At 41.1% G+C, this 25,000-nt stretch overlaps 2 protein-coding genes across 3 annotated transcripts in view; both read right to left on the bottom strand.

The window, feature by feature from the left end:
• Window positions 1-17,624, bottom strand: part of fmn2a (formin 2a) — a 51,572-nt gene extending 33,948 nt beyond the window's left edge. Inside the window, exons 1-5 of the mRNA XM_060878934.1 lie at window positions 15,446-17,624; window positions 13,653-13,810; window positions 12,225-12,323; window positions 4,193-5,262; window positions 3,858-4,002 (exon numbers count right to left, since the gene is read on the bottom strand). Of these exons, the coding sequence (XP_060734917.1) occupies window positions 3,858-4,002; window positions 4,193-5,262; window positions 12,225-12,323; window positions 13,653-13,810; window positions 15,446-17,624 (3,651 nt within the window). The remainder of the gene's footprint in view (window positions 1-3,857; window positions 4,003-4,192; window positions 5,263-12,224; window positions 12,324-13,652; window positions 13,811-15,445) is intronic.
• Window positions 17,625-20,655: 3,031 nt separating this feature from the next.
• Window positions 20,656-25,000, bottom strand: part of chrm3a (cholinergic receptor, muscarinic 3a) — a 146,428-nt gene continuing 142,083 nt past the window's right edge. For both annotated transcript variants that reach the window (XM_060878944.1, XM_060878946.1), the window contains exon 4: window positions 20,656-23,490. In XM_060878944.1, coding sequence (XP_060734927.1) covers window positions 21,669-23,474 — 1,806 coding nt within the window. In that variant the 5' untranslated portion in view covers window positions 23,475-23,490 and the 3' untranslated portion in view covers window positions 20,656-21,668. The remainder of the gene's footprint in view (window positions 23,491-25,000) is intronic.

Genomic DNA, 25,000 nt, shown 5'->3' with positions numbered 1-25,000 from the left:
TGAGTCATCCTTCTTTTCCCCCTAACGAAGGAACAACCGCATCGTTAATCGCCATTCAGGGGGGGTTCGGAAGTTAACATTCGGAGATTCGTGCTGCTGACTTGCACTATTTCTTCCTATTTGTGGCGACAGAATGGATGTTTTCCAACGACTAAATAAAAGACACATCCACTCTGGAAAACAGTGCGGTGAAGCCCATTTCAATGAGAAGCTGCTGAAGGATTTACTACACTTACATAACTCCAGTGTAACTGTTGTTGTAAACTACTTCTAATTAAAGCGTGCATAGCTTGCAGAAAACGCTCACTTTCCACTAGCTGCTAGGTGTCTATTATCTTTACTGGGATGTCTCGTTACATACCATGTAACCACACAGGAATGTAAATGTGACAATCAGCAGTAATATCGGTCCAGGCTAGGCGAATATTTACACTGCACTGTCACGTTAACCGGGGGGCACGGTGGCTTAGTGGTTAGCAGGTTCGCCTCACACCTCCAGGGTTGGGGGTTCGATTCCCGCCTCCACCTTGTGTGTGTGGAGTTTGCATGTTCTCTGGGTACTCCGGTTTCCTCCCCCGGTCCAAAGACATGCATGGTAGGTTGATTGGCATCTCTGGAAAATTGTCCGTAGTGTGTGATTGTGTGAGTGAATGAGTGTGAGTGTGTGCCCTGTGATGGGTTGGCACTCCGTCCAGGGTGTATCCTGCCTTGATGCCCGATGATGCCTGAGATAGGCACAGGCTCCCCGTGACCCGAGGTAGTTCGGATAAGCGTTAGAAGATGAATGAATGAATGAATGAATGAAAATTACTTTTGATACTTAAGTATTTGAAGTAAAAGTAAAAAGTAAAATTTCAGTGATTTTCAGTAGGCATAAGAGGCACTTCATCCGGTAGGAAGAATCTTTCATTCCAATGTACAGAAACATGTCTTGCAAATACGGCCACGGGTGTATAACGTTATCTTCTTCATCCTGTTCACCGAGTTCACCACTATCGTCAGGGTGGTCGTCTACAATAACGGGAGGTCCTCCAGTAGGTGCTTCCAATGCGGTTTCAGTTGTGCTTCCTCCATTACTCTGAAATAGAGCGTGTGGAGCGTAATGCAATCTAGGAGCAGTGCTTCGCCAAACCTCCCTTATTGCAGTCGCACACATTTCTTCTGATTTTATTTTGTAGTAACGAGTAACGAAGACGCTTAGTGGAAATATAATGGAGTAAAAGTATACATTTTATCTAGGAAATGTAGTGGAGTGAAAATGAAAGTTGACATAAATTTACAGTAAATAGCGAAGTAAAGTACAGATACGTGACATTTCTACTTAAGTACAGTAACGAAGTATTTGTATCCCGTTTACATTACAACATTGGTTTCTTCCTTACATTTCTAACCTCTCTGTGTCTGTTTACACATTTTATACACACTCTTCTAGAAATTCTGACAAATTCCTGAAGGAATTTGAACATATCTGTGGTACTCCTCAACATCCCATACAAAAATGATTACAAATCTCGATGACTAAGTCTAGACTGGTATTGGTAAATGGAAATGGGTCAGCTGAGTTAGCAATGAGTTTCTAGCTGTAAATATTTGTTGTTATCACTTCTGCTACGCTACTTGCACCATGTGATAAAATGATTGTTGATAAGTTCAATTGTTTTAATGGATTTAAATCCACATGTGTTCTTCCCAGAATAAGGGTTTGACTCAACAGATCAGATTTGATGAATAAACACCAATAAATCAAAGGCGTAAATCTACTCTGTGGTTTTAACCGTCTTTAAACCGTCTCTGTGGATCAAGTCTGTCAGTTGCAGACAGACTATAACTTTATAGAAGCATCCAGAATAAAAACACTTTCTCTTTGTCAGAACTCATTTCACGTCACTGTTTCCCTTTTACCACAACTGATCAAAAACAGCTGTAGGTTTCACACATCTAAATTCAGTCTCTCTGCTGGGCTCTATAGCTCAACGTTCCAAGGCAAATGGCCCGGAAAGCCATCTAAATTGTCATTCCGTACATATTAACAATACTCTATGTACACCAAACTGCAAATGAGCTCACTTCATTGAAGAGAAGAAAGGCAGTGTTGCATTAAATGCAGTGGTGCTCTCAGCTCATCAGCAGGATCACAACAGAAAGGTATTAAGGAGAAATTAAGGCATCCCTCAGGGTCCAATTCTAAGCTCAGTACATTGTAGGTGCCCAACCATGTTAGTCTGCTGAATCTCTTTAAATGAAATTATTTGCTTTAAGTACTTCCTGAGAAACCTTTTGTTGCTGTTTCTATTACCCACAGTTTCATACGTCCTTTCATATGACGGTCTCAAGTGGTAGCTCAGTGGTTAAGGCATTGGACTACTTGATTGGAAGATTGTGAGCTGAATCCCAGGACCGCCAAGCTGCCACTGCTGGGCCCTTGAGCACGGCCCTTAACTGCTCAGTTGATTAAATGAGATAAACGAAAGTTGCTTTGGTAAGTTGCCAAATATTGTAAATGTTCATAAACCTGGGTTTATCTTTGAACTTTTATTAACAAAGATGTTCCAAACATTTCCGTGGGTCATTATCACAGTCTGTTCACGTAAATCTAAATGTTAAATATTTCTTTACAGAATAATTTTTACAGGAAATTTTGTCGGCTTGGATGCCTTTAGATTTTCTTTCCCGGACAACATATCTGTTCATTTTAATAGATCTAAGGAGCTGAAGACATCACATCCTATTCACACAGGAACTAGTTAGCCAACAGTGTAGTTTACATTTTTCTCTCAAAAGATATAAACTATTTATTACCTTCTTTACATGGTACAAATTAAGAAACAGTAATATATCCATCCATCCATTTTCTGTACTGCTTGTCCCATGCACGGTAATAGGGAGCCTGGAGTATATTCCAGGGGACTCAGGGTACAAAGGTGGGGGACACCTTAGATGAAGTTCCAGCCCATCACAAGGTACAATCACACACACACACACTCACAAAGCCATTCATAGAGTATGCACAATTTAGAAATGCCAATCAGATTACAACACATCTTGGTCTGAGTAGCAAACCAGAGAACTCTGAGGAAGCCCCTGAAGCACAGGGAGAGCATGAAAACTTTATGTACACAGGAGAAAGGTGGCAATAAAACCTCCAACCACAGAGGTGCAAAACAAACAAGCTAACCACTTAGTTACCATGCCCTCAGTTACATTATACATGTATAATTACATAGTATGTAAAAATTTTTGAACAAAATAAATTGTTAAACATTTCCATCATGGTCTCAACAAACTGCATATATTCGAGGCCTAGTTTTTATTCGGAATATCCATATTTCTGTCCTTCATCATATTGATGTGGGGGGCACGGTGGCTTAGTGGTTAGCACGTTCGCCTCACACCTCCAGGGTTGGGGGTTCGATTTCCACCTCCACCTTGTGTGTGTGGAGTTTGCATGTTCTCCCCGTGCCTCGGGGGTTTCCTCCGGGTACTCCGGTTTCTTCCCCCGGTCCAAAGACATGCATGGTAGGTTGATTGGCATCTCTGGAAAATTGTCTGTTGTGTGTGAGTGTGTGAGTGAATGAGAGTGTCCTGTGATGGGTTGGCACTCCGTCCAGGGTGTATCCTGCCTCGATGCCCGATGATGCCTGAAATAGGCACAGGCTCCTCGTGACTCGAGGTAGTTCGGATAAGCGGTAGAAAATGAATGAATGAATGAATGAATGAATCATATTGATGATTCACTTGCTCTAATTGACATGCTCCAATTCAACTATTTAACTATTTACATGCTAGCTACATAAATGAAGAAGAAAACAGATAAAATGACTTTTTGACACAGTTTAAACAGTACAGATTTATTTTACCTGTCTTGTCTTGGATTTGGAGATGGTATCAGAGATTGGTTTCTTCTTCTCTTTTACTGCACGTCTGGCAAAAAGCTCAACAAACTCTTCAAAGTCAACATGTGGCTCCTCCACCTTCTCCCATACCAGAGGTGTGTTTGGTTCTCTGTGGCCAAAGCAGAAAAAGAAACCCATATATTGTGTTAAAGAAACACTAGGCAGGATTTTATACTGATTAAGAGCTAAATTTAACTACAGTTATTCTCCAGCAATAACTGTGCACATATTACTCATATACTTCATATGTTGAAACAAAAATACACACATCATTTATGCTCAATGAGGCGAATGATTACGTTTTGGCATGTAGCTGTATTCTGGTCCAGTATAAAGGCTTCATAGGTTGTGGGGGCTCTATGACTGTCTTCAAAGGGACAGAGTCCTGAGAGGAACCCACTGAGATCAACCTGAGAGATGGTGGAGGAACAGGTCCACACCCAGGAGGAGGTGGTGGAGGTGGAGGTCCAAAGCCTGGAAGAGGCGGTGGAGGTGGAGGTCCACAGCCTGGAAGAGGTGGTGGAGGTGGAGGTCCACAGCCTGGAAGAGGTGGTGGAGGTGGAGGTACAAAGCCTGGAAGAGGCGGTGGAGGTGGAGGTCCACAGCCTGGAAGAGGTGGTGGAGGTGGAGGTACAAAGCCTGAAAGAGGTGATGAACTTGGAGGTCCACAGCCTGGAAGAGGTGGTGGAGGTGGAGGTGCAAAGCCTGGGAGAGGTGGTGGAGGTGGAGGTGCAAAGCCTGGAAGAGGTGGTGGAGGTGGAGGTCTAATGCCTTGAAGAGGTGGTGGTGGTGGTGGTTGTGGGGGTCTAATGCTTGAAGGTAGTAGAAGTGAGGCAGGAGGTGGGACCTTCACTAGACGTTTAACAGATGTTGTCAGGAGGCAAGGAGCTGGTTGATATGGAGGAGCTGGTACTACTGACTCCGTTGGTCCTAAAGTTGAGGCCACAAGAGAAGAATCTGAGGATACAGCTGGACCAGTCAGAATAGGAGCTAGAGGAGGTGCAAAGCTTTGTGTTGTGGCCTCCTGTTGTAAAATTTGGCATTTGTGTAGCTGTACCACAGATGATGTGGTGCTGTCAGTTAAATCACAAGCTCCTGACTGGTCGGATGAAGGCACTATAAACTTGAAGTCCTCCTCAATCGGAGAGGTTTGGACTGACCTCGACTGGTAAGGTGACATCCGTTTACTGATTTTTGTAAACGCATGACCAAGATTAACACCATCTGCCGTTCCTGTCAATATCTCAGAGGGGAGGTTCAGGGGTCGGTGGTCTTGCTCCAGATATCGTATTTTCTCTCTTAACTCCTGGATCATTTTCTCCATTTCATCAATTTGTATAGAATTTCGATCTGGAACAGTGGGCTTGGTCTACAGAGAAGAACAGTGGAGGAATAAAAGATAGTGGAGCTGAAGATAAACATATGTGAAATGAATCATTTGAATCTGTAGAACTTTTTCACAAACCTTTTTTAAAAGTATTCTTTATAATAAAATATTTTGTCATAAAAAAATTCTGTAATAACTTACATTAAGTCACACATCTGAAAAAGATTTGACACTCTTACTACCATGAAGTTGATTATTTTCCAATTCCAATACATCACAAAGTCATTTATTCCCCTTATAACACAGCAATTTGCAAACAAGTACATTCATTCATTCATCTTCTACCGCTTATCCGAACTACCTCGGGTCACGGGGAGCCTGTGCCTATCTCAGGCGTCATCGGGCATCAAGGCAGGATACACCCTGGACGGAGTGCCAACCCATCACAGGGCACACACACACTCTCATTCACTCACGCAATCACACACTACGGACAATTTTCCAGAGATGCCAATCAACCTACCATGCATGTCTTTGGACCGGGGAGGAAACCGGAGTACCCAGAGGAAACCCCCGAGGCACGGGGAGAACATGCAAACTCCACACACACAAGGTGGAGACGGGAATCGAACCCCCAACCCTGGAGGTGTGAGGTGAACGTGCTAACCACTAAGCCACCGTGTCCCCCCAAACAAGTACAATTATTTTTTATTACGAAAGATTAACATGACATATATTTTGTCATTTTATAGCAACAGTTAATGTTTTATGGAATGTCCACAAAAAACAAATGAAAGACACAATTACAGTTCAATTATAATAGCTAGAAACATTTATTGCCTCACGTTATATTTCACTCTTTTTCCCAGAGGCCAAAAACTATACTTTCCTTCTGTTTTTATCGTGTTACACAGCGTTAATATGAAGCTCATATGAAAGTAGACACTCAGGAATTTAAAAATTTGCAGCGTTTCATAAGTATTATTGTTTTTTTCCTGAGAATACTAGAAGTAATATTTTCAGAAAAAAAGTTAACGGTTAAATGGTTATTTTTTCTATACAAATGTTTGAATCTTTAAAGTACACATTGATATCAAACCCGTTTCAGCTCAAATTTGATCTTCAACCACTAAAATTCACTGGAAGTTTATCAACAGGGAAAAACACACGTCTCACACTGAAAGCCAACAGAGACCTCAAACATTTTAGATCAGACTCACAGCCAAGACCATCATTCATTTGATTACACTGACTGAACATGTCCCATAAGCTTATTTCTGTTACAGCGGCAGAAAGAAATGTAAGCGTTCCGTCTAAAAAAATATAAGGGAATAATCTCATGATGCTCCTGAGAAATCCCTCGTCTATCCTGATGACTCTCTCTAAAAAAGTTTACCTCAGACTGACTGAAGTACTGACACTAGAGATTCCTTCCAAATGTAAAACTGAAGAACAATTCTTCACATTAGAAGTTGTTTTTTGTTAAACAACAATTTTCTCCCAAACTCTCTGTTACTAGTCTTAGATTGAAGGAAGCTTCTACAACACAAAGCCATAATTATATATCTTTTATCAAAGTTACTAAAACAAATGATGAGTTTTCTTTATACTCGCATGAAGATGTGGATGAATTCCACTCACTCACTCACTCACGCATTTTCTACCGCTTATCCGAACTACCTCGGGTCACGGGGAGCCTGTGCCTATCTCAGGTGTCATCGGGCATCGAGACAGGATACACCCTGGACGGAGTGCCAACCCATCACAGGGCACACACACACACACACTCTCATTCACTCACACAATCACACACTACGGACAATTTTCCAGAGATGCCAATCAACCTACCATGCATGTCTTTGGACCGGGGGAGGAAACCGGAGTACCCGGAGGAAACCCCCAAGGCACGGGGAGAACATGCAAACTCCACACACACAAGGTGGAAGCGGGAATCGAACCCCCAACCCTGGAGGTGTGAGGCCAACGTGCTAACCACTAAGCCACCGTGTCCCCTAGGATGAATTCCAATCACCTGTAAATAACCAGACCATAAAAATGAAAAAAAAAAAAAACAGATATCTATGATGATTGATACTAAGAACATCACACATGGGACCTGCTATGTGGTAGTGGTGGTTCAAGCAATTAAGGTTCTGGGTTGTTGATCAGAGGGTTGGTGTTCAAGCCCCAGTACTGCCAAGCTACGACTGTTGGGTTAAATGCAGAGAACGAATTCTGAATACAGGTCACCGTACTTAGCCGTACGTCACGTCATATCATCTGTTACCCTTTTCCCTGGTTTTATGTTATAAAATAAGTACGGCATGTGATGTTCTGCTTGTCAAAGAGGGTGGTAGTTCAGTGGTTAGGACATTGGACTACCATCCTGCTACACCCGGGCCCTGGACGAAGCAAGGTCCTTAACCCTTGAGTTGAATCAAAATAAAAAGCAGTAGATCTGGATCAAGGTGTCTGCCAAATACTGTAAATGAAATGTGTTTGAATGTGTTCACACACTGTGGAGTAAACAACTCACTGCAGCTTGAGACATACCAGATCACACCAGATCAGTCACATATTGTTGTGCTGGTTCTAATGAAGTGTCACGCCACATTAAAAGATGAATGTTGTGCCATGGAGAAGGAAACAGAAACCTGTCCTCTTTTTTACCCTAGAGGAATTCCTCATTAAAGAACTGGCCTTGTTGGCCTTGCCGTAATTCTCGGTTATACCATATGTTGGCTTGCTTACTTTCTTTTATTATTTATATAATGGGAAGCCAAAAACACTGATGCACTGGATGCACAATTAGGATTCACAGATTTCCATGAATTTCTTGTCCCTTACAAAAATTTTAGGTTAATATCCAGCTTGATAAATGAAGGACATATTACAGCGAGTGTGTTAAGATTCAACACCTTCACCCGATCAATCAGATTTCAAACATTGTTTACATTTACAGCATTTTTCAGACACTCTTATCCAGTGCTATTTTACATAATTTTTATACAACTGAGCAATTGAGGGTTAAGGGCCTTGCTCAAGGGCCCAGCAGTGGATGCTTGGTGAACCTGGGGTTTGAGCTCCTGACCTGCCAATCAGTGGACCAACGCCTTAACCGCTAAGCTACAACATCTTTCATCAACATCTACAGTGTTGTGGTGTGATAAGTATTCATTAATACGTTCTGAAGTTTGCTAATGCATTTACTTACGGTGATGCTCGGCTTATTGTGAAGTTTTATTTTGTTCTAACGTGCTGGAGTTAAAAAAATGAGATAAAATAAAGTAAAAGAATCTGAGGATCTTATTGTATCCTTTTCCCCCAGTTTGGTAAGCTGAGGGTTACTGGAGTCAATGAAATGCACTGTAAGTAAAGTGAAACAATGATTACAATGTGTGTGTGTGTGTGTGTGTGTGTTTGTGTGAGAAGATAGGGCTTTTCCAATAACACAGGCCAGGCATGCATGCGGTGTACCACAAGGCATTAAAAGTGGTTTGGCTGATGGGGGAAAATCTACTCTTGCTTCCCGGATAATGGGGTGAGGGCGAACACGGCGGAATAAAGGAATCGCCCCATTCAGCATGTAAAACTAAATGCACGCACACATGTATACACACACACAGACCAGTAGTGTGGGTCACAGGAGTCTAGAGAGTCTAGACGCCAGGAGTGGTGTCTCTGTGGGCTCCTTGTAGGCGAGCCGCGGATTCTGGGGAAATCAGGCGAAAGAGCCAATGCTACACCATGATCCAGCCTCAAACAGCTTCAGAAACTTCAAACGCCCTTCTGTGTGATTGTGTGTGTGTGTGTGTGAGATTGAGTGTGTGTGTGGTGGGGACGTTCAGGGAAAACCTTGTAGGTCTGAAGTCTAATTACTTACAGACAGGACAGCGCTATCGAGCTAAGAAGCAGTTTGAAATGTTATAGCAAAGAAAATGTTTTTATATCATCGTAATAAATTATAAAAACATATCAAACTAAATCTGTAGGATCGTCCTGACTGGTAGCGTGTTCACATGGTGGAAATGGGAAAGCCATTAGGGGATTTTAAGGAAGTTGAAGAAGTTTTTTTTTACTCAATCTAATATCACATCAGATCAGAAACCATGTAGATCGTTTACAGATCAACTGCTTAACGATCTTCTTGTATATATCAGTTAGCACCATTCGTTATATATATATATATATATATATACGTATATATATATATATATATATATATATATATATATATATATATATATATATATATATATATATATACGTATATATATATGTATATATACATATACATATATGTATATGTATATATACATATATATATATACGTATATATATATATATATATATATATATATATATATATATATATATATATATATATATATATTATTTTTTTATTTTTTTTGTGGTGCTAAGTTGAAGAAATAAAATGTAACAATCAGGAATATTGGTTGATCAATCCGTCTATCTTTCACGCATCATTTTAAAAGTTGTAAACTATTGTAGACACAATACACATCACCATAAACCTAAACAGAATCCCCAACCATGGTAGCTCCTTCTATCACGAAGTAAACCAATCCAAAATGGATGGAAAGGAATAGATCCAGATTTGTAGCTCACACTGACCACCCATGAGATAGGAGTTGTGTCCTTCTGACAGAATCCTGAGAAGTCAGAGATAGACAGCACTCTTCCTCTACAGACCCCACACACTGATGAATCTGGGTTCCTACTCTTTCAGGAAATCTTCTGACAGTCTAAGAGTCTTCCAGGAAACGTTCCATGACTTATAACTCATCACTTGTGTAGTTGTATTAGTGCCTTACATCTGCATTTGTAATATTGCCTTTCACGTCGATCTGGGAAGAAGCGACAAGAATCCAGACCCAACATAAACATCAGCCAGCAAGGAACAAAAGAAAAATAGTTATTATGCGAGTAATAAAACACTTGGGTTACTGTGACCACCATGAAGTAGATCGTACTCAAATAACAGCAGTCATTTATTCCTCTTACATCACAGCAATTTCAGACCCTTTATCCGTCAATCATGACATTTTACCTCGTCCGTAAAACAGGTTATTTCCTATAAACAGTTGGTCCCTCACAAGTCTCACACATTTTCTCTTTCTTGGAGTTAATAGAGACTAAAAAACACCAACAGACGTTAATGTATAAATAAAAATCCAAAATGTTTTACATACTGAGGACTTTTCCTTGTCTGAAGACTTAAACTTAAGACTTTATCTCTGACTGTTCCGAGACTCATTAAATTAATGTTTATATATATATACATACAGTACTGTGCAAAAGTTTTAGGCAGGTGTGAAAAAATGCTGTAAACAAAGAATGCTTTCAGAAATATAAATAATGAGTGTTTATTTCTGTCAATTTACAAAAAGCAAAGTGAGCAAACAAAAGAAAAATCTAAATCAAATCAACATTTGGTGTTACTACCTTTTGCCTTCAAACCAGCATGAAGCGATTACACGGCCCCCACAGAGCCCTGATCTCAACATCGTCGAGTGTGTCTGGGATTACATGAAGAGACAGAAGGATGTGAGAAAGCCTACATCCACAGACGATCTGTGGTTAGATCTCCAAGATGTTTGGAACAACCTACTGTACCAGCTGAGTTCCTTCAAAAACCGTGTGCAAGTGTACCTAAAAGAATTGCTGCTGTTTTGAAGGCAAAGGGTGTTCACAGCAAATATTGATTTGATTTAGATTTCTCTTTTGTCCATTTACTGCGTTTTGTTCAAATGAATGTTTAACACTTCCATTTTTGAAAGCATTCTTTGTTTACAGCATTTTTTCACACCTGCCTAAAACTTTTGCACAGTACTATATATATAGCATATATATATAACCAGCCAGAATATCGTCGCTGTCGGGCGGAAACCTCGTATGTCCAAATTTGGTCAATTTCATATTTTTTCACATATCGATGCTATTGGTCAGTCCCCACGTGGGTCTGTTATTTTTACAAGTTATTAACCAATCTAAAGTCTTGAAAATAGCTTGAGCGCAAATCTCATAACTCCATTGGACACTTCAACTGTCCACCTCTTCCTCACTCCGCGGGAGAGCTTCACGGCATATTTCTCCTCAAGAAGAGTCGCAACGAATCAACACGTCTTCTGAGGTAAATGTCTTCAAAACACTGGGCTCGAAGAAAAAAAAATCTTGACCCCCGCTAGTTCTGATGCTCATCTGAGGACAGGAATTTAGCGCAAGGCAATCCACTGCAACGCGGACTAACCCTGTGCACTGCAGATAAGGTACGGCGTTTTTTTCATTTCCTGAAAAATAACGGTTTTGGAGATACGAGGATTTTTTTCTTTGAAAAAATAAATATGCCGTGAAGCTCTCCCGCGGAGTGAGGAAGAGGTGGACAGTTGAAGTGTCCAATGGAGTTATGAGATTTGCGCTCAAGCTATTTTCAAGACTTTAGATTGGTTAATAACTTGTAAAAATAACAGACCCACGTGGGGACTGACCAATAGCATCGATATGTGAAAAAATATGAAATTGACCAAATTTGGACATATGAGGTTTCCGCCCGACAGCGACTATATATATATATATATGTGTGTGAATAAAATGAGTAAAGACTCTGTTGTTTTTTTCATTGTTTCATGTGTTTTTTCCCTCTGTTGATAATATTACACAGAATTTTAATGGTTGAAGTAAAATTTTAGCTGTAATGTGTTTGGTCAACATTTACTCTGAAGATACAAACATTTATGTAGAGAAAAATAACCGCTTTTTTATTTTTTTGGACCTTTTCTCTTAATATATTGCTCCTGGTATTCTTAGGAAAAACAGAAATAGTGATGAAACTCTATAAACTCTTTAAAGTCCTGAGTGTCTACTTTCATATGAGAGCCATATTAACACCTCTGTGGAATGAGACATGACACTTAATCATTAACATGGGCACAATAAAACAAGAGGACAGTTTTTGGCCTCTCGGTAAACTCTTTCTCACACACCTGTGCTGTAGAAGAGGCTGGAGGCCAGAGGGTGTGTAATCGCCCTGGTGCCTGAGCCTCAGGCTGACCGAGTGGAGCCCATGTGTACAACTGCTCCTTCTAAGAGAGAAAGAGAGAATGAGAGAGAGAGAGAGAGAGAGAGAGAGAGAGAGAGAGAGAGTGAGAGAGAGAGAGAGAGAGAGAGAGAGAGAGAGAGAGAGAGAGAGAGAGAGAGAGAGAGAGAGAGAGAGAGAGAGAGAGAGAGAGAGAGAGAGAGAGAGAGAGAGAGAGAGAGAGAGAGAGAGAGAGAGAGAGAGAGAGAGAGAGAGAGAGAGAGAAACAGACAAACAGAGAGAGAGACAGAGAGAGAGAATTGGACGATGGAGATTATGAAAGGACAGTTTCTTTTCAACATATCTCTGTATGGGAAAGAGTGACCTCTGCTGGTACACACTCTGACCTGTTTGCTAAAGAATTAAAAAAGACCTTTTAAATTGGTTCAGTTAATTCAGACGTAATTAAATGTTAATGTGAACATAAAAAAGCACACCATAGGTACACATTAGGTACACGTGTGTGTGTGTGTGTGTGTGTGTGTGTGCGCGCATGCGTGCGTGCATGTGTGTATGCGTGCGTGAGTGTGTGCATTCATCTGTTCATACTGTATACAAATCATGATTAAACTGAACTGCTACTAAATGACACTCATGATACAGGTTAATAAAGAGCCTCATAGCTCCACCTACTATGATCAGTCACCTTTTATAAAAAAAAAAAATAAAAAAAAACACGCATACAGTATACAAACATGAATGTACTGTATGCATGCACACACACACGCACACATGCACACACACACATACTCACACACACACACACACTCAAACACACACACAAATAGCTTTTACTTCCTATAATCACTAAAAGTCCTGAGGTGTTTAATGATGTGTTATAGCATGTGAGAAAACAGTTAATTTTAGCAAATTCCTTCAGCCGCCATCCGCCTTCTATCTGATTTCTTTGTTAACACTAGGCCAAAAATATCTTTTCTTATCTCTCTCTCTCTCTCTCTCTCTCTCTCTCTCTCTCTCACACACACACACACTCTTTCTAACACATACACACACACATACATTTACCTGAATGTTTAGCATGAGAAATAATCAGATATAGCTTACTGAAATATAAAGTGGATATAATTACAGTCAGGTTTTATGCAATTACGGTAAAGATTAGCTGCACGAAGATTACCAAACATAGTGTCATTTTAAGCTCTATGAATTTAATAAAAAAATTCAACAAATTTAACAAATGTAACAAATGTTCAGATTATGTATTGGCCTACAAGAAATAAAAATATTGCTATGTTAGCTTCTGAGAACATCCTATCATGATCTCTGAATAAACTGAAAATAGGTAAAGGAAGGAGAATAAATAAGGTAAACGTACATTAAAACTGGACCTGTCGACCACATCGCTTCCTGTGACCAACCTTCTGAGGCAGTCGTCGAATGGCTGAAGAATTCCCAAAGCCAGAAATCGTGAACAAATCTTCTCAGCATCTTCACCATCAATATCAGTGGAGAACCTTTCTAAAAGAGCACAACCTGAGAGAGAGAGAGAGAGAGAGAGAGAGAGAGAGAAAGAGAGAGAGAGAAAGAATATATATAATACAGTATTCTCACTCACTCACTCACTCATCTTCTAACGCTTATCAGAACTACCTCGGGTCACGGGGAGCCTGTGCCTATCGCAGGCGTCATCGGGCATCAAGGCAGGATACACCCAGGACGGAGTGCCGAACCCATCGCAGGGTACACACACACTCTCATTCACTCACACAATCACACACTACGGACAATTTTCCAGAGATGCCAATCAACCTACCATGCATGTCTTTGGACCGGGGGAGGAAACCGGAGTACCCGAAGGAAACCGTGTGGGGCAAACGTGCTAAACACTAAGCCACTGTGCCCCCTAATACAGTATTTCAGTGAAGAAATATGTGGGCAAGGCTTTGGGCAACCTATTGGAAGTACAATTGTAAATACCAACAATCAAAACAATTGACCTCTGTCATTGCCAAAAAAGGGTATATAACCCTTAATAACAAGATGAACTTGAGATGAACTTTTGTTATTGACCAAATACTTATTTTCCACTATAATTTGCAAATAAATTCTTTAAAAATCAGACAATGTGATTTTCTGGATTTTTTTTCTCATTTTGTCTCTCATAGTTGAAGTGTACCTATGATGAAAATTACAGTCCTCGCTCATCTTTTTAAGTGGGAGAACTTGCACAATTGGTGGCTGACTAAATACTTTTTTGCCAACACTGTATCTCTTCAGTGGTCTTGTGCTTCTAACCTTAATCTTTTAACAGAACCAGCACCTGGCTGTTAGCAGGAACAGAAAAAAATGGTACATGTAACACAAATGTCCTAAACAAACCTATAATTTAAATTATGTACGTGATTTAAATGCTTTAAGAGCCTATCCCAAGTATAATTGACTGTCAGTGGATGAGACACATTCATAAACTCATTCAAACCTGGCGCAATTTAGACTGTCATTCCACCAACCAGCATATCGTCGCTGTCTGGCGGAAACCTCATATGTCCAAATTTGGTCAATTTCATATTTTTGCACATATCGATGCTATTGGTCAGTCCCCACGTGGGTCTGTTATTTTTACAAGTTATTAACCAATCTAAAGTCTTGAAAATAGCTTGAGCGCAAATCTCATAACTCCATTGGACGCTTCAACTGTCCACCTCTTCCTCACTCCGCGGGAGAGCTTCACGGCATATTTCTCCTCAAGAAGAGTCGCAACAAATCAACACGTCTTCTGAGGTAAATGTCTTCAAAACACTGGGCTCAAAGAAAAAAAAATCTTGACCCCCGCTAGTTCTGATGCTCGTCTGAGGACAGGAATTTAGCGCAAGACAATCCACTGCAACGCGGACTAAACCCTGTGCACTGCAGATAAGGTACGGCGTTTTTTTAATTTCCTGACAAATAACGGTTTTGGAGATACGAGGATTCCGCCCGACAGCGACGATATTTTTAGAAGGGGAGGGGGTCTGCAGAACCTGGAGGAGACCCATACAGTCAGAGGAAAAGTAGACAGACAGTAGACAGACAGAATCCAGGCCTCAGGTTGAACCAGGATGATGTACCTGTAAAGCAGCAACTCTACTCACCACCCTCAAAGTAATCTAGTACCAAGAGCTGTCTCACCTAAGAATACATCTTGGAATGTGGTTCTGGCAGTTGCCTGAAAACAAGAAGAAGATTGCTGATTTCTGAAAGTGTGGTTTTCTCTTCGTAAAAGCTCATGACACCCGTCAAAATCCTGACACCAGCTACCATCAAAACCAGCTGGACTGGCAATACTACAGGAGCGCTGTCTGTGTGTCCTCGACCGCTCAGTTCTGAGTAACCCCTGACTCACACTAAGGTCTTGGCTAAGTTTGCGTGAACACTTGGGGCTTTGAGCAGGAGTGGCATAGGGTGAGTGTGGAGGAGAAGACAACTGCCTCGTAGTGGTCTTCACATAAGACGGCTGGATGGTAGGGTACAGTTTGATCCCAGGACTTGAGGTTTTGCTATGTTGTGAGCCTTGATCCACAATGGTCTCTGACAACCCTGGGGTAAGTGAAGTGCCAGTACTTTCCCTCCTTTTCTGGGCAATACTGCTTGGCCTTGTCTCCTCAATGAAGACATCAGGTTCCTTAACTGGTGCCATAATGTTATCCACTGTGCCGATACTCCTTTGTAGCATGAAAGTTGCCTGCCTGTTCAATGTTCCTGGGTCATCTCTGAAATCACTAAGTTGACTGATAGAGTCAATGATATCCAAACTTTGAGTCAGGCTCTTGTTTCCCTGGAGACCGTCATCAATTGGGGATGAGAGAGATGAATCGTCATCCAGATGCCCCTTGGCACTCTCGTAGGACGTGCTGGTTGTTGGGGTGTCCAAGATGCTCGAGCTACTAGTTTCTTTGCTTGAATTAGTTTGAATGCTCTGGCTGCTTTCTTTTTTTGTAATAGTCATCATAGGATTCTGATTGTGTAAGCCACTTCCTGTTTGGGTGCCAGGTGCCAGTATATGGTTATGCAATATCTTTGTACCACCAGGGCTCTGAACACTTTGGCTTCTTGGTCTATTTTGAGAGGTTTCAGCTTTTCCATCACCAAAATTAGCAAAGGAAGAAGAAACCGTATGTGGTACATAGGCTAAAGACAAATTCCCATCTTCCTGGAATTCATCTTTACTCTTTACACTAATCTCCACATCATGGATGATCTCAGGTTTCCCTCCTTCTGTCCAACTTGGTCCCTCTACTCCATTGCCCAACTGCTGCTCTTTGATGGTTCTCTGGATGTCCGTCAACATATCTTGATTTTCAGAGGCGGAATGGAAGCTGCAGAGATCAGTATCAGACCCAGACCAGCTGCTCTCCCTCATCCCATCTTCCGCACCCATATCCACAGATGACTGTGTACTTCCTAGAATCTGCCTACTCATTTCTGGATCACTGTCAGGTGTAAGGCTTTCTAGATCCTCCTTTGAAATGGTCCCATCACCACTACCACTTTCGTCATTATTTCCTGTAATCCCCACATTGTTTATGGATCCTGTCTTCCAGGTAAATCCCTTCCGGATATGGATGTTGGAAAAGATGGAACTCCTGGAGTTCTCTGTCTTGGATTTCTTCTCAGCCAAATCGGCAGAAGATTTCCTGACTTTGTCCGGAGACTTCTTTATCTTTCTGGATCCCTCAGCATCTTTGTGACCAAATCCAGGCCTGTCTGTGATGCACTCTGAACTGGATGCACCTGCCTTCTTTTGCTTGGCTTCCTGGTTACCCATGTTCCTCAGCAAGTGAACCCCTTTAGCGATCAGCCCTTGCCTAGAGCGAGTATTCTCTGCCTGACACTCCTGCTCTTTCTGCCTCTGCTGCTTAGTCTCTCCCTCCCATTTATGCTTCACACCCTCTGGCTTTTTCTGTCCCTCACACTGTAATCCCTCACTCTCTCTCTTTGTAGCTAGGAGCAGCTGTTGAGATGATGTAACTTGTGATGCTCTGATGGAAGACACAAGGGGGGGTGGAACTTTCTCTTTTACATTTTCTCTCTCTCCTTCTTTATTTCTTCTTCTCATTCGGCTGTAAGACTGATTTGGTGACTCGCATCCTGGGATGCTGGATGACCGGCCAAACCGGGGATGTTCAGCTCGACCCGGTAAAGCTGCACATGGCTGAGGCTTCGATTCAGACCCTTTCTGTGTTTGTTTTCTGATGAGGTTTGTAAGGCTGCTCTTTCTCCTGTCTCCTTCTTGATGGTTGAAAGGAGAAGGGTGGAAGATCTCTCGCAACAAGGGAAACTGTGTCTCTATAGTCTGGATGGTCTGCATCCTGTCAAAAGCACACATATGAACATACATTTAATTTGCAAACATTAGACAATTCTAAACTCGAGAAAACCTCGAGTCATGTCTTCTTGGAATCTAGCAACATTTGCAAAAGTTGTACGAACAGAAAATAAAGTGCAATAACTATGCAAAAACTGCACCATAAGGTGACCTCTAGCTTATGCTCCTCTCTCTCATTGCTTCTTACAGGGTGCTGTTGAGGATTAACACTAACCTGAACATTTCTCCGAGTCGGTCCTTGAAGAAGAAGGAAAATGAAAAGCCAGTAAAGTCTGTATTTGTCTGGATTTATCTGGATCTTCCTTTTAAACAAAAACAATGGCAAGTCACATGAATGGCATATGAAAGCCTCGAGCAAAAGCAAGCAAACCACATTCATACCGGTCTTAATCCCATTAATCCTGGTGAGAACAGGAACTGAGGCAATATGTAGATGGTGATCTAAAAAGACAATGGATAGGAAGGATTTTCTGCCTGAGTGTGTGTGTGTGTGTGTGTGTGTGTGTGTGTGTGTGCATGCTAACCACTAGGCCCTGTTTAGATTAGTATCAGATTATGTAGTGCGTCTGCTATACAAATCACTGTGTAATCTGTTACTAGTTACAAGTGTATTAATACCAACTATCAATTTGTGGACACGTTAATGTCAAATCTGCTGATGTAGAAAATCAGTATTGGGTTTCCAACATTGTTGCGTTATTACATGTAATAATAATAATAATAATAATAATAATATTGTAGACATGTGCAGCCTGAATTCATAGTAATTTTTCACATTAATTATGTGCAAATGTGTAAATGATTTGCAAACCTATTACTACAGAGTTGTCCATTCATTTCTGAATACTTATTACAGTAGAATTATAGACTATTATAGTTTGTAATGACCTGAATAAGCACTTCAATGTCACCTGTGACATATTTAATAGAATTGACTTCTAACACAATAAAATACAATGCTAACTAAGTCATTAAGAGCATGAAGAAGAACTAAATACTGTACACAATAAATGACTCACCCTTTTAGATAGCTGGTTTGAAGCCCATTCCTTCACTTCATGCATCAGAAAATATCAAAACATCAAAATATATCAGGATATCAGGAAGATTAGAGAGAGTAAGACAAACAAGGACAGAAAAAAGACAGAGACAACCTTCTGGACTGAAAGGAGTCTAAACACAATAAAGTATTTGTGAGGTTCCTTTTGCCTGATCGTCTTCTTTGGTCACATGAAGGAAAGCTTCACATCACATGGTGTCTTCTGTTACTGTATATCAGCTCAAAAGCAATAGATATTTTTCTTATTCGAACACACGCACACACACGCACACACACACGCATGCACATACACACACGCATGCACACACACACACACATGCGCACACACACGCAAACACACACACACATGCACACACACACGCACGCACACACACACACGCATGCACACACACACACGCAAACACACGCACACATATGCACACACACGCACACACACACGCACACACACACACGCATGCACACACACACGCACACACACACACACGCGCACACACACGCGCACACACACACACGCACACACACACACACGCACACGCACACACACACGCACACACACACACGCACACACACACACTCACGCACACACACATGCATACACACACACGCACACACAAACACATACACAAATGCACACACACAAGCACACACACGCATGCACACACACACACGCACACACAAACACACACACAAGCACGCACACACATGCACAAGCACACACAAACACACACATGCATACACACACACACGCACACAAACACACACACGCACACACACACATGCACACACACACACACGCGGACACACACGCACACGAACACACACTCACACACACGCACACACAAACAGACACACACGCACACATGGCACACACACACACATGCACACACACACGCACACACACACACACACATTCGCTGAAATTCTAATATTTCATACACACAATGAAACACTTTAATAAAACTTGGATTTTTGCTCAGAATGTGGAATTTATTCTGAGAAAATTAAAAATAATAAAATAAATAAATAAAAAAAAAAACCTTCCACAGTTAGGTCAGTTCATGCTAAAGTGCCAGATTTACACCAGTTATTACACCCAATAATGTACATTTTTACAGAAGTGCTGCCTTAGCACAATCTTTTACATGTGACATCAGAGGCAATATTCAACTTTCCAGAAGAAAATAATTTTGTAAAGTAACAGCTAATTCACAGGGACTTGTAAAGTAGACACTCCATTTAATCATACTTAATAATTATAATGAACCAAAGTTGTAATAATAACTGAACTGAATCACAAAAAAATATCTAATAGCACATCCTGTAAAATAATAACCCTTTTTTTTTGTCTCAGAACAAAAATTATAAGGAAAATCAAGATTCAACAACAAGAATGAAAAAGTTCTGGTCATGTGTTTATTCAGTGGTTAATGCACCAGTTAAGCAAAAAATGAATATTTTTCATGTAGCATAAATGATTTCTTTTTATTTATTTATTTATTTTAGAAATAAAGCTCAAAAGCCAAGTATGAAAGCAACACAGCACCTAACAATACTTCACATTTTAGTGACTTAAAAAAAAAAAAAAAAAAGCAAACTTTGGACACTAAACACACCTTGGCTCGTTAACTGCATTTGGAGCGAATGCTAATTATGTGTATTTTAGTTACGTGTTATAAAACAATAATGTTAAAGTTTCAGTAAAACTTTACTGACCTGTAGGATTACTAGATGTCCACGAGAGGGCACTGCAGCACCTCCAGCGCTTATTTGTTCATCCTGCGTTTTCATGATTAAATTACGGCCAACTCTGTCCTGCCATTATCATTAACTTTGATCGGGATCCATAAATATACTGTATATATTTTTTCAAATGAGATTAGCAACACAAGAACACATTTATGAGCTACATCAGACTTCATTTTTAATTTGTTTACTATCAATTTTTAATGCACAAGATTTTTTTTAAAACTGTCATGACAAACAGGAAATTGTAAGCAAATACAATTTCACAACAAACGAAATCAAGAGCTGGACCCACATGATCAAAATCTGTATAATAAATGCATTAAAATTATGCAACCACCCAAACATAATAAAGATATTTGGATCTTTAAAAAAAGGTTTCCGCAGGAAGCACCTTGTGGTTGTTGTTTAAGCACAAGGAATCTGAATTAAGTACAAATAACAAAAATCGTTAATATGCAAAATAAACAGCTAGTTTAATACATGTTTTGCAAACAACGGTTACGCTCAAAGCCCTAAAATCCTAACAAAGTCAGGTTTTCAAGAAAAACTTATCAACGGTGTATATAAATTGAAAATTTTGAGAATTTAGAACGATCGTGATTTACAGTTCACACAAGAATATTAATACACTGAGATCTTCCAATGATGCAAGACCTTCGTTTACATGTTCACAAAACAGCCAGCATCTACATACAGATAAATCACTTCAAATCGAGTTACACATACAATTTTGTACAATTTTTGCAAATCGTCTTTTGAATCAATACCGAAACAGTCGATTTTTAACCCTGAAATTTACATGCAGGTCACTAAAATGGATCTATCAATTTTTTCCTTAACCCATACAGTAGTCGCTAGGTTCAAGGTCAGTGCTAACGTCTGAACCCAGGTTTATTACCTTTTTTTTTGAGAAAGACAATTGAACTTGTTCAATGTAAAATCTTCGTCTGCAAACATCCACAACTCCGAAAAAATAAAAATAATTCAGTCACAGTGTGGAATTGAGGTCACCATCAAGAACCAAGCAAGAACTCAAACAGGTTCTGGCTCTGAAGACACTAATTAGTTGAAAGTACTTGTCCCAAACTCCAAAGCCAAACCTCTCCGAGTCTCTGTTTAAAATCGAGTAGAAATCCTCAGTATGACTCCATTTACAAAGTATATCCACAGACTGGATGAAATGATTCGTCCATGTTGGTATAGTTTTCAGGATAGCTATGCTATGTAGAGTCTCCGGGTATACTCCTGTGTAAACGGACAGACTCCCTTTGCTGAAAGCTTTGCTTGGTTTTCTGCTCATTCCATCGACATAGTAGGATCATTTTAAATGTTCTGCGAAAAGTCTTGTTGCACAGAGCGTAGCACATCGGGTTAACCGTGCTGTTAACGTAGCATAGCCAGTAGCCTAGGGCCCACAGGGATTCTGGGATGCAGCCGTTGCAGAAGGTGTTGATGAGCACCATAATATTGTACGGTGTCCACGTTATAATGAACGCAAATAGGATGGCACTGAGAGTCTGGGCAGCTTTCTTCTCTTTCACTAGCGACATGCGCTTACGTTTAGTAATCTGCGTCCTTGCACGAGAGACAAAACGCTTTGCCAGTGCTGCCTCTTTAAAAGATATAGGAGTGGAGGCAGGTTTGTTAGTGGTATCATCGGTTGTACTGATGCTTGTGGGTGTAGCCTGAATGCCAGACACAGACTGCACATTGGTGGAAAAGTTAGTTGCTAAGCGCTTTTTGCCATTGCTGACAGAACAAGAAATACTGTCGTTCTCGCTGTTGCTTCCTGCTGTTACTCGTAGTGGGTCTTCCTCAGAGGTGCCCAATTCCTCAGAGGACTTGATCTGGGTGTTCACGGCTGCCCGCATGCCAGGTAGACTGAGGACAATGGAGAAGATAGCACGTGTGGTAGGTGGTGCACTCTCCTCATCATCGGATGAGCCAGAATGATCGGCGGTGTCATTGTTGTTCCAGCTATCACAACTGCTCTGGTCCACTTCAGCTCCTCTATGGATCCCAGCTGCAGCACCAGACCTCCATCTCCAACAGTGACCAGAAAGTCCTAACAGAGACTTTTGTCTCTGTGTGGATCGGCTCAGCTCAAAGCTGCGGCAGCTTCTAGAGCTTGCCCTTGTGGCAGAGATCCGGAAATGAGGCCGATCTGTTCCCATTAGCCGTCCTCCCGAGCCTTGAAGTCCTGCAAGTTCTCGGGAGCGGTTCTCAGTCTCTTTATAAATCCTCCAGTACAGTACACTCATAATGGTAACTGGAAGATAAAAAGCTGCCATAGCTGTACAAAACGTAATAATTGGCTCGGACAAAAACTGGATGTAGCACTTGTCTGGCGGAACAGTCCTCTCACCCACGAAATATTGCCAAAACAAGATGGCTGGGGCCCAGAGAATTAAAGATACCAGCCAAGCCAGTCCGATCATCAATCCTGCCCGCTTGGTAGTACGTTTGGCACGATACGACAGTGGGCGTGTGATGGAGAAGTACCGGTCAAAGCTGATCACCAGCAGGTTCATGACTGACGCATTGCTGGCCACATAGTCTATTGCTAACCAGAAATCACATGCCCAGTTTCCCATGGCCCAATGCCCCATCACAATATATGCTGTGTACAGGTTCATAGATATGACCCCTATGATTAGGTCGGCAAAGGCCAGACTGAGCAGGAAGTAATTGTTGACAGTGTTGAGCTGCCGGTTGACTTTGAATGAGACGATGACCAGGATGTTACCTATTATGGTGATGAGAGACAGCAATCCTGTGAGCAGGACAATGAGAATGACCTGCCATAACGAATGGCCTCCCAAAGGGTTGTACTTGCTCTCCGAACCCCCATCACTTCTGTTGACTGCAGAAACAGTACTGAAGTTTAGAATGCCTTGGAGGAAAGAGGTGTTGGTGTCAGCCATGCTCTGAAGTAGTGGCCATGGAGAGGATTGTGAGTAAACTGGTGGCCCCAGACTGCCTCTGGGCAGGTATTGACCAGGCTCCGTGCTGTTGGAGTCCATCATGCAGTCCAGGCATATTCTGAAAAAGCAAAGAAAGGAAAGAAATCAATAATTGCTCTAGCTAAATAAATTCATACAGGATGAAGCACAAAGGTGACAACGTTACTAAGAAAAGAGCTAATCAACTCAATTCTACTCACTTTAAGTTGTTTTAGCGATAAATATTGTCAAATAGGTGATATACAAAATATTGCCTAACACATAAAAGCCTCAAAAGAGACTTTTAACATCAAACCAGATGTGCAGAATAGCAGCAGTAAGAAAACAGTGACGGAAAGTTTGGTGCGAGAGCTTCTTAATATCAGCCAGCGCCTCAGTTTATTTTATATTTTACAAAAAACAAATAGACCACGATCTCAGTCATTATATTTCAAGTAGCTTGAAAATTGTACCTTGTACTTTCTTGAAGGGTTTAACGGTTTGTTCTCAAACATTTAGCACAGCAGAACAATTTTGTCTTGTCACATAAAACTTTTACATTTAATTTCCCACAGATTTATTTCTGGTGTCTCGGGGGTTTCCTCCGGGTACTCCAGTTTCCTCCCCCGGTCCAAAGACATGCATGGTAGGTTGATTGGCATCTCTGGAAAATTGTCCGTAGTGTGTGATTGCGTGAGTGAATGAGAGTGTGTGTGCCCTGCGATGGGTTGGCACTCCGTCCAGGGTGTATCCTGCCTTGATGCCCGATGACACCTGAGATAGGCACAGGCTCCCCGTGACCCGAGGTAGTTCGGATAAGCGGTAGAAGATGAATGAGTGAGTGAGAGATTTATTTCTGGCGTTTTGTTCACCGTTTAGCGCCTTATGCTAAACGTGTCTAATTCTTTTATTTGGTCGACATGGTTTTAAATCCGTGTCACATTTATTATGATTTAATATATCCTTCTTTTCTTTTAATACTACTGTATATTATTATGGGCTCAGATCCAGTCAGTACATCGTACCAGTGTCATTACTCTTTAAGACCGGTCAGAAGGTACAGATTCATATTCCTGATGATCTCCGACTTCAAGTTGAACTTTGTATTGATATATATTTTTAAAACCTTATGGTTTCTATAGTAACACCTAGTGCAAGGGCTTGTATGGCAGACAGTCCACATCATCGGTCAATTTGATGAAGTTTTCTGTGACTAGAGGTTTAGGTACCACTTAAGGAAGGAGTCTCCAGTATCTCCAGTCTTTAGACATTTGAAAGAGCTACAGCTATAATTGGGTTTTTCTACACGAGGAAGACTTTGTGGTTTGTCTGTTTATAGCTGCTGACCTGAGTGTTGTTTCACAGACATTCACACAGCATTGTGTACTGTAATTCCACTGAAACACCTCTCACAGGTCGAAGCGTGATGGACTCTGAAGGTGTGCTGTGGCTTCTGGCACAAAGACGTTAGCAGCAGATCCTTTAAGCCGTGGATGCAGAGACGTGGGTCTTCCTGGATCAGGTTTGTTTGTCCGGTACATCCCACAGACGCTCGATCGGACTGAGATCTGGGGAATCTGAAAGCTAAGCCAACACCGGTTGTGGTTCCT

Source organism: Tachysurus vachellii, chromosome 10, assembly GCF_030014155.1.
Source record: "Tachysurus vachellii isolate PV-2020 chromosome 10, HZAU_Pvac_v1, whole genome shotgun sequence".
Taxonomy (NCBI): Eukaryota; Metazoa; Chordata; class Actinopteri; order Siluriformes; family Bagridae; genus Tachysurus; species Tachysurus vachellii.
Note: the sequence above shows the minus strand (reverse complement) of the source record. Positions and strands in the feature narration are given on the sequence as shown.